The sequence below is a fragment of the Parus major genome, chromosome 1A (genome assembly GCF_001522545.3).
Source record: "Parus major isolate Abel chromosome 1A, Parus_major1.1, whole genome shotgun sequence".
NCBI lineage: Eukaryota > Metazoa > Chordata > Aves > Passeriformes > Paridae > Parus > Parus major.
The window spans coordinates 49866028-49876426 of record NC_031773.1 but is presented as its reverse complement, the minus strand read 5'-3'; the positions used below and the strand labels follow the sequence as shown (position 1 = coordinate 49876426).

Below are 10399 nucleotides of genomic sequence, written 5' to 3'. Positions count from 1 at the left end.
GTCTCAACTGTACCAGCATATTTGACTGTATCATCATTTTGCTCAGTTATTGTTTCAATAATCACTTCCAATTAGTCACAGGGATTTATTATTTGCTATTTTTAGGATCATTTCAGTTTAAAAGGCACCTGATTACACAGATCTATATTTGCATGTCATCTTTCACTGGAGGATTTCTAAGTACTACACAGAATGTGAATGAATTTCTGCTTGTCTGCAGCAATACTCCTTTTACAGGCAGGACAACAGTGATTAAAAGACGCGTCCAAACTCCCAGAGGAAATTTACACTGACACAGGAACCCCAGCTTCCAGTTGTGTGTGTTAACTATTAAACCTGTGCTATCACAGAGGGAGCGAGGTTGGCCACACAGGCGCTAAAGGAGATGCTGATACCGTCATTTGAAATGGTTCTCTCCTTCCACAGACTCAAACACCAACTAGGCTTAAAAAATAAAAAAGGAAAAGGAAAAAAAAGAGCTTCTTATCAAATACCAAACAATTGGCCCTTTTCTGCCAATAAGCAGCAGTGGGATAAAATGGCAGGGAAAGGTGTGGATTTTCTGAGAGGCTGGTATAGGAACAGATGGGGCTGAGATTTTGCCAGTGTGACTTGCCAAGGCTTCACTCTTTATCACTGTTAAGAAGATCCAATCTCCCAGCTCACACCAGCTTCCCTTCTTTGGATTTTACCTGCCAGGGCGATGCACTAACGAAATTCTTCCAGATGTGCTGAAAAACAAACAACACAGAGGAGCCAGCAGACTGGTGTTTCTCTCTTTTATTTAAAAACAGTGCTTCATTACCATTTGCAAAGGGTTAGGAAGGGTTTCCCCCCTTGCTTAGAGTTTATAAAAGCCAGCAACATGATCAATAATTTATACACATGGATAGTAATACAAAAAAAAGGAATAAAAGCTAAAGATCTAACTACTCCAACCTTCACAATTCCAGCTACTTGATAATAATAGGAATAACCCAATGAATACTGTATGGTCTGAAAGCTACTATACAATATGATACTTAACGAGGGAGGGCGGGAAGTTAAAGGCTGTCACAAAGCCCTGGGATGCAGATACTGCTTCTCCAGAGTCAGCAGGGAAATGGGACCCTGGGCAAGCGGCTCGGGCGTCCTAGGAAATGATGCAGGGGAAGGGAACGTGTCCCACTCGGACACGTCCTGCTCCCCGGCGGTACCTGGCAATGGGAGGTGCTGGGGAGACTGCGAGAAGGGGCAAGTCTGTCGCTGCCATTGGAGGTGCTGCGGCATCTCGGCCTCGCACTGAAAATCTCCAAGTCTCAAAGAGATCGGCCTGTGAGGTCAGTAAAATACTCCACCAGCTCCGTATTGATCTACAGCCCTGGTTCTCATTTGCTATCAGCCCCAGGTTTTAGCTCCAGCAATTTACAAGCAGGATTTACCATATTAAAAAAAAAAAACCTAAAAAAAAAAACCAAAACCAAAAACCAAACAAAGCCTAACAAAAACCCCCAAACAAACAAAACAAAAAAAATCAAGGAAAAACAAAACAAATCGTATCCCCTGGGGTAAAAGAGGATGATTTTGTCACTTGATAATGCAGCCAAACTGAGCTGCCAAAACTACAACACTCGCACACACAAAATACTGTGAACAGAAAAAAATATTAAAACATGACCAGAACTGAGACTATTAATGTGGGAGGCCTGATTTCTGTAAGAAATTTACTCCTCAGGGAAGCAACAAGCCCTTCCACCAGCAGAGAGCTGGGAATCTGGCAAGAGATTTATTGACCCACTTCAGAACATCAAAAAAATTTTAAAAAGAAGAAACATTCCTAAGATTAATGGGCATTTTGCTGACTCTGACTGCCAGCCAAATGAGTATCTTGGTGGACGGCTTTACACACCAGCAATCTCCTGGTGAAATCAGGCAAGGTTTTTGGCTGATGCATTCCTGCTCTACCACGAGTCGAGAGGCAGCATGGGAAGCCGGTCTCCTGCACAAGCCTGGGCCAGCTGCAGCCCATGGCCCCAAGAGGACAATCATGGGCAGCACTGGCAGCCCCAGCAAGAAGCTGTCTTCCAGGGTCAGCAGTGGCAACAGAGACGGGACTTGGCCATCCCGAGTCCCGTTTAGGCTGCCATTGCTGCAGGCAGTGCAGAAAGATGGGGACTCTCCTGACAACTCCTGGCTGGAGCAAAGCATACCAGGCAGAAACCCCACAGCCTGCTTGCAAAGGGCCCCATTTCACGCTCTGGCTATCAGACTCCTGCTTGCCTTATTGACTGGAGTTTTCATTGTAGAAGAGAAGTTTACTGGGGTTGGAGTGTGGAGAGGGCAATCAGTAAGGTGGGGATGGAGGGAATGGGCTTTTCAGACATTAACATCACCAAAAATAGTGTTTTATGCAACAAAGAATCAAGTCTCACTGGTGTATACTACAAAATGTTTGACATTATCCAAGAGCATGTCAAAAATAAAAACACAAAGAAGTTTACATTGGATGTTCATCTTGTTCACTAGGTTGGTTCCCCCCCCTCCTATTTTAAAACAGTGCAAACAGGTAAAACACTTTAAAAATCACCCCTCTACACCAAGGACAGCATTCCCCCACCCTGCCAGGCTGGAGGGTCACAGGCAGCAGGCCCTCTGCCAGGCTGCCTGTGTGCTTTCCCTTTGGAGCTAGACTGAGCAAAAGCGTTCCCCAGAGCTGTTTTTTGGGTTTCCCTTTATTAAATTCCTAAGTGCTCCCCAAACCTGTTTTCTACTTGCCTCCATCTTCGTGGCTAGGATGGGAAGATACAGATAGGGATGGGCTGGGGAAAAATACGGGTAGAACTGGGAGGCTCTGCTTTGTATTCCCCACTGATGGAGCTCTGGGTGCTGGAATTGAAAGCCCAGCAGCCAGTGTCTCTTTTCAGGCAGGGAAATGGCTTCATTAACCGTTCCACAACCAGCACTCGAGCTAGCTACTCAGAAAACCCTCCTTAGCTCTTGCTGTACACTTCACATCCATGGATCTCAAAACAGGTAAGAACAGGGGATAAACTTCAGCTTCACTTTAGGGACGGGGAAGCGAAGTCTAAAGTAGCAACACGACTGCCCCACAGGGACCCTTGAGAGGTCACTGGCAGAGCCCTGTCCAAAACACAGGTCTCAGACTCCAGAGCCAGTGCTCCTTGCTGGGCAGGTCTGCTCCCTCTCAGGCACTGGAACAGCCAAGCCACAGCTATCTTTAAACATGGCTTTGTCTATCTGAATTCATGACACAGGATCCACCTCACTGTTTAACCCAGGAAAAGCTGACTACATTAGGCTCATACTGAGCTCCCACTGCCTCCAGGTCCTGTCATAGCTTTTCTTGGAAAAGCTAACCCACCTACAACAGTGCAGCCTTCCACACTTGGGGACCAGGACAAGTTTGCTAACTTGCTGGGCATCAATATAACTTATTCCCAGTAGAGAATATGCTATACCAGTAGAAGTTACTTTATACCAGCACAACTGTAACTGCAAGGAAATACAGACCAGCATGTTAAATAAACCAACTCTTCAAACCAAAATTTCATCATCATGTGCTGGCTGAACCTATTGCAAGACAGTACAAATAGCTACACTTAAAGATACATTTTTTTTCTCTGCATCAAGAGGAGTCCCAGATGCCACCAGACTAGATGGTGACAAACAGCAAGCTATTTGCCAGGCTGCCTGGGCGGTTCCCCTCAGAAAGCCAAATCCTGCTTTGCAAGGGACCTGTGACTGCAGACCCATCACATGGACAAGCACTAGCTGCCATCATTCTAATAAGCCAGGGCCCAGTTCAATTTATTAAACGTAATTAATTTTGCATAGGGAGATATAGGCTTTGTCCTCACTTCTTCAGAGGATGGATATAGCCACACCTTGGCTACTCTGAAAGTTTCTTTATTCAGCTCATAACACATCAGAGTGAAACTGGAGCTCCCTGTTTGCCAACAGGGAAGAAAGGCTGAAGAGCTCTCCTGTCACAGCACAACACTCACTCAGGAAACCTTGCCATGCAAGTTTTTGGGAGGTCTGGTGCTTTGGACACCTGGAACCAGTGAGCTACCTCTGGCCACCAGCCATGCAAGTGTCCTGGTGTCCCCTCTGCAGCTCAGTGCTGAGAGCAGGAAGCCAGGCTATCAGCAAGCTCCCTCAGGGGATCTTGCAGCATTAACTATGGAGCCACAGAGACACTGGCTGCTTAATGCACCAGAAGAGCCTGGCAGCGAGGGACTAGAGCAGGCCAGGCTCGCATACAGGAGGAATCAGGCTGGATGGTCTTAGAACAGGTATTACTCGGAGATCGGGGGACCACAGCCCCCCCAAAGGTTGGGTGCTTCTGCACTAAACCCCTCACATTCCTAATATACTTGGGCGGGCTGAAGCTGCCATGCATAGACTCTGCCAGGCGGCAGAAATGGGGCTACCTCCCTACTCCCAGAGAGGCCACGTGGCAGGGGAGGATTGCAGGTGGCACTGCCAGGGCAGGGGAGGGCACTCAGGGAGGAAGAACCCGGCTTTTGGGGAGCCGCAGTCAGAACCAGCTGAACTGAATGTGGGAGAGGGGCAGTGGGGGAGCAGCTGCCCCAGCAGGGCTCTGCAGATGCTCCTGGGCTCACAGCCTGAGGAACTGCCTGCGGGAAGGGAAGGGATGGCCTCGCTCAGGCTCTCCATCCACAGCGGGGAGAACAAGCTGCATCCCAGCTCTGCAAGTCCCCTGGCTGCTCGGCAGTAGAAATAACTCCACTTGAATATGACTATCTCTACCACAAGTCCTCCCTCTTCTACCCCAACTCAGGCAGTAAAAACCCCCAAACATCCCGAGTCTCCCTCATTTCCTAGATTTTGTGAAAGCCCCAACACCCTGTTCTCCCCCCTCCTTATCTTCAAGCTAAAATATTTATATACAAACAACAAAAAAATTGTCATAACAGCAACAAACCAAACTTTGGCTTGGAAAAAAAAAAAAGTAAAAAAACAACAATAAAACCAGGAAAAAAAAACAAAACCAAAAAACAAAACCAAAAAAAAGTGCCCAACAGGCTGGCAGTTTGGTGTCCCCTTTATCTAGCTATTCCTCCAGAAAATCAATAGCTTCAGGGTCTCTAGCTTAACTAATGGTGTCCCCATTCTTCCCATTTGAGGTACCTCCACTCTGCTGTGCACAGAGAGGCTCCATGTATCACTGGGGAATAGCAAAAAATGTGTGGTTGTGTGTGGTTGGACCAGGATACCTCCCCAGGAGCAGGACCTCTGCTTGCTGACATTGCTTAGTGTTAAATGTAGGAATTTTCCTATTCTGTGTCAGTGGTGGATGGAAAAGCAGGTGTTCGACAGGAGCTGGAGAGGCTCCCCCAACAAATCCATACTCTAAGCTGCCCTTCTGAAGGCAGTGGCTCACCCCAGCACCAATCCATGGAGTCAAGGCAGCCTGGTACAATTACACTTCTGCATCTCTCCAGCATGCGGTTAGAGCCTGCCTCTGACCACTGGGATTACTGGGAGCACTCTGGGAGCCAGCAGCTGAACAGGGAGGTCTGGAGAGCAGCAACTCCGCATCAGGACAGAACACAGTCATCTAAGTGTCCTGTCTTTGAAACACAGCAAATTCTTTGTCTGTGAGAGCAGAAGGGGAGATGGTCTTGGGAGTCGTGGAGCCCTCGGGTAAGTAGTTTCTATTCTTCCAAGTCTTCTAATATGTAGTGTCTATATGGACTCAGCAGACCAGGTGCACAACTTTCTGTGAGAAGCTGGGCAAAACAAACCCAGGGGCTCCAATGCAGCTATGGAAAGGCCTGAAATAGCCTGTGGTAGGAAGTTCCTATGAATTCATTGCTTGCAAAAACTGCTTTTGCCAGATACAAAACTACTTCAGGATCACATTTAGATATAAAAGATCCTCTTCCTCCACACAAACCCACATGCTTGTCCCTCACCTCGAGCAGCTTGTGTGTGATTGGCTTTTCCTCACTCATATTATTTGAAAGAGATTACTTGCAGAAGCACCTAAGCAGCCCAGGATGAACAGGAGCAGAGCCCTTGCACGCTGGGCCTCAGAGCGTGCGCCATGCTCGACTCTTCTGCTCGCTTTCTTCCTCTGCAAGGCTGCAGGTGCTTCACCTCCCCAAGTTTAGTCACTTGCTGTCCGCAACAGAGGTTCTCTGCATGATCCTGCACTGCATCTGCCACTCCTCGAGGAACGAAGGGGAGGAAAAGGACAGCAAGAAAGATCTTCAAAAGGAGAAATGAAAACTATGACAGTTACAGCCACCTGCAGTGGACAAAAATCAGCGAGTGAAAGTTCTGTGTGTGGGGAAAAGATCATCCTCATCAAAAACTCCTTTCCAAGTCTTGTCCCCTATAGAGCAGGTAACAGCTGAAGTCTTTGGGCAGGTTGAGGGACTCTCCTCTTGCGAAGACTAAAGTTCTGACACTGCTGAGACTGTCCCAAACCTGTGCGCGTCAGATGGTGATAGAAACAAGGAAAGTCTCTGCATTTCCCCCATTTCCAAACGTAAATGACTATTTCCCACCAGCATTCAGGTCCCAGCCACAGCCAAAGAGTGCTTCCTTCTGCAGACCAGAAACACAGCAGGTGGAGACTTCTCCCTCACGTCCTCCTGTCTCACAGGCACCAAGCACCAGACCCAGGGAAGTAACTCTGTCTGCGTGTTCCTGATTAATTGCATGATATCAGTTTCTAACAGCTTTCCTTATCGCTAATCGCCTTTTCCGTGATTGGTAGGATAAGCTATGCACCAACATACAGACACGGAAATGCATTATTTTTACCACAGTTAAAAAAAACCCAAAAAAGAAAACAAAAAACAAACAAACAAAAAAAAAAAGCACAATCTTTGGAACAAAAGAATTAAAGGCAGAAATTTAAAGGAAAAAAAAAATACATATTCAAAGAACATAGTGAGGTATAAAAAAGTATTTTCTCTTTTGTTTTTTTTTTTTTTTTTCCTCCTCGACTTGCTATAGAGTTCCTCTACTAGTAAATATTGCAATAGCCAGGCCTCATGAACTGGGGGGGCTCTCCCACTTGCAGGGGGCTCACGTCACTTCAGTAGGGGGCAAATCGGCTGTAGCCACCTCGGTATAAACTCGCCTGTGGAAATGAAATGGGAGAAGAAAAGGTTGTTAGGAGGAGAACTGTGAAGGGATACCCAGGACAGTACCCAAATGTTTCTGGAAGGACCTGTCCTGGCACTGACCCACCACCATCAGCACCTCTAAGAAGCAAGAGAGAACTCTGCCTGCAAAACCAAAGATGTGGCTCAGGAGGGCATGCTCATGGCCAGCCAGCTGGAGGTGAAGTTTGGCAAGTCTCGGTGGAAGGGAATTCAGTACCAGAGAGGGGACTCACCAGTCCTAATCTCAAGCCAGTTGTCCAGGCTGCCTTTATAGACTGCGGAGACCAGGACTTCTAGGATGCTCTTCACCTCACCTCAAGGTAAAGGTCTAAAATAGATATGATGACTGGGTATCCTAGAATTACCTGTTTTTCCCTCATTGACCCTAAAGAGAGTCCACACGATGAGCTGAGGCTGAAATGGAGGTGCTACACTGCAGATATCTATTTTTAGGTGTCTTTTTCTCTGAGCACATTTGTATTCCAGCCTTTGCAACAACACAGATACTGCGGTGGCTAGCAGATGGGCAAGCATGTGTTTTCAGCAAGCTGCTCCACTCCCCTCCGATGCCAGCATACCTCATCCTGCCCTTGTGTAACTACTGCTGGCAGGCAGGACACCGCATCCTTCCACTAGTGCAAGAGGGAACCGAGTGAAGCAGCTTTGATGCAAGATGTCACAAGAACAACTTATTCCCTTGCTTCCCAGAACTGAAAATGGCAAGAAAGGGTATCCTGAATCTCTAACTATTGCTGACTTTTGCTCTATGTATCACCTCGATACAGCTCTACTGATTTGCCAACAGTGTTCTGGCTCCTGGCAGCTCTGTTGGCTTTTCATTTTCATTTTTCATTGTACTACATGATGTGCAAGACTAAGTAATAACTGGTCTCCTATAGCCTGGTTCCTTTCTTAGTGCACACACAGATATGAATGGGGAACAACTGGGAACCCAGCACTGCTGCTAAGGACCTCCTCCCTCAACAAAAGTTTTTCTGGGTGAGGTTTCATTGCACGATACCCAGCGGTTGTTCCCCATGCTGGAAATCAGAAACAGCAGAAGAAAGAAAATCCCACTTACCACAGCGCCAACTCCGTAGCTAGCGGCAGGGGCAAGGGCATGGTAAGGATCTGCTGTGTACACCCTGCCATAACTGAAGAGAGGGAGAAAAGATATAAGAAGAAAAAAAAAAGTCATTTGGGAGGGGCAGAGAAATAGCTGCCTGACCACAGGTAATGGAAGCAGCAGCATGCCCTTGCACACGCATGTATGCATGCATGCACACACAGGCACGCAGGCAGCTCCTCTGCAGAGAGATCCTACGGGCATGCTGCCATGCATTGTATGAGATGGGCTGGAGAACCGCCTGCCAGGAGGAATGTGGCACAGGCCATGAACCTGACCTGCAGGAAAGAGGTCAGCACCTTTGAAATGCCAGCTAGAGCATCCCTTATCTTTGGGTAACTGCGTGATGCAATGAGGGAGGAGAGTGACTGCTGGCACTGGTGCTACTGGCACAATAACAGCTGCTAAATGGAAAGCAGTGAGTGATTCTCCACTATGAGAGGAGTATAAACTTTAATGTGCTAGGATTAAAACATGGCCTCACTGCACAGGCAATGAAAAATCTTAAGGCAAGCACTCTGATGAAGACATTCCTTTGTATCTATTCAGAGCTGCATGTTAAAGCATCCTAGAGCACTGCACGAGCTGAGTCGTTTTTACTTTATGATGGGGAGAGAAACGCACCCTGTGATTAAGTAACCTGCCCAAAGCCAGATCTCCGACTCTGAGGCCGCAACCACACTGCCTGCTTTGTGCAGAGAAGAATCACAAGGACAGGGAAGAGGCCAGGATTTGTGCCAGCTCACATACACTGAGGGCAATACTGTCCAGGAGCAGAGACAAACCGTGCATTCAAGTCTTCTGTGTTGGGTGGTGCATGCATGTGCGCGCATGCGAGTGCAGGTAAGACAAAGAAACGGGGGAAAGAAGCAGAAGTTCTGTGATGGATCAATGCTCCTTGAATCCCTGAGCACAGCAAGCTAGCCCCCATGGACACTTCTCCCTTACATACCCATCGCTGTAAGCTGCTGCAGCGGCTGCAGCGGCCGTGGCTGCTGTTGCAGTAGCAGGCTGTGCATATCTGTAGGCTGCGTATCCACCCTGCAGGAGAGAAGAGAACTGACTTTACAGATACCTGTCCACCCATGCAGAGCATTAAAAAAAAAATAAAAAAAAAGAGAGTCACACACATCACAAGGAGAGGAAGTGTTTCAAACTGCATCAGCTCCCATGTCATGTCTCTTGCAAGCATCACCCATTAACTCGTGTATATTCCTTTCCTTAGAGGGACCTAGGGAGGCCCTTCTATTATCCTCTTTAGCAAAGGAAATGCACTAAAGGAAGGCTGAGAATTGTTACAACCCTACAGAAAATGCAATTTGGCATGGAGGAAATGAAAAGACCCAGAATCTTGCATGCAAGTTAATTTTTACAGCTCCCTCCTCTTAAAGGAGGGGAAATCAGAGGTGGACACTTTCTGTGAAGTATATTAAATAGAAAGAGAAATTCCTACTTTTTGTTTTTGTTTTTCTTACCCTCTCTTTTCTACAGCCAGGAAAACCCAAAGGGCTAGAATTTAATTGGGTCCACATGTGCAGAAGTATCAATAGCCAGAGAAGGTGAAAAGCAATCAGGAAAAGATGGTCAGAGAAGACAGTCCCTGGTGGATTAAGGGCTGTCAACAAGCAAACCAATATTGAGGCCAACCAGACTGTTCTCCCCTCCCTCTCCATATAAGAAGGAAACAGGTCAAGGGAAATTATGCCAGAACAGTCTGTTCTGCTGCTGTATTTCTGCCCATGCTACACACCTGTAGCAAAGGTGATCAGAGGTAGTTACTAAAAATGTACTTAACAGCTGTGTTGTCAAAATGTGAATTCTGACTCAGAGAAGACCTGTGAATCTCCTCTTGGAACTCCTACAAGGAGTTCTTGGGACAGAGCAAGGCCTGAAGTACTGGAAGACCAAGGCCAGCCACCTTTCAGATGAGGGACAAAAGTGGCACAGCAGGCAGCAAAGGGGGCTCTGAAGCCCTGGTTATATCTTTATTGTATTTCTGAACACTTCTTTTTTTTAAATTGGGGGTGAAGGCTTGGTAAATGAACCATGGTTCTGACTTTCTAGAAACACAATGAGCCATAAAAAGACATCAGAAAATTCCAGATTGGTTCTGGTTTGGTTTTTTTTT

The 10399-nt window shown here is 46.9% G+C and overlaps 1 protein-coding gene across 14 annotated transcripts in view; it reads right to left on the bottom strand.

The window, feature by feature from the left end:
* Positions 1-765: 765 nt before the first annotated feature.
* Positions 766-10399, bottom strand: part of RBFOX2 (RNA binding fox-1 homolog 2) — a 170984-nt gene continuing 161350 nt past the window's right edge. For 9 of the 14 annotated variants that reach the window (XR_001521684.2, XM_015628165.2, XM_015628164.2 and 6 more), the window contains 3 exons: positions 9224-9312; positions 8227-8299; positions 766-7120 (listed from right to left, as the gene is read on the bottom strand). Coding sequence is in view for 8 of the 14 variants with exons in the window: in XM_015628167.2 (XP_015483653.1) it covers positions 7066-7120; positions 8227-8299; positions 9224-9312 (217 nt within the window). In the remaining 6 variants the exon portion in view is untranslated. Of the gene's footprint in view, positions 7121-8226; positions 8300-9223; positions 9313-10399 lie in introns of those variants that run through there. The other 5 variants (XR_001521680.2, XR_001521682.2, XR_001521685.2 and 2 more) reach the window with 3 other exon arrangements.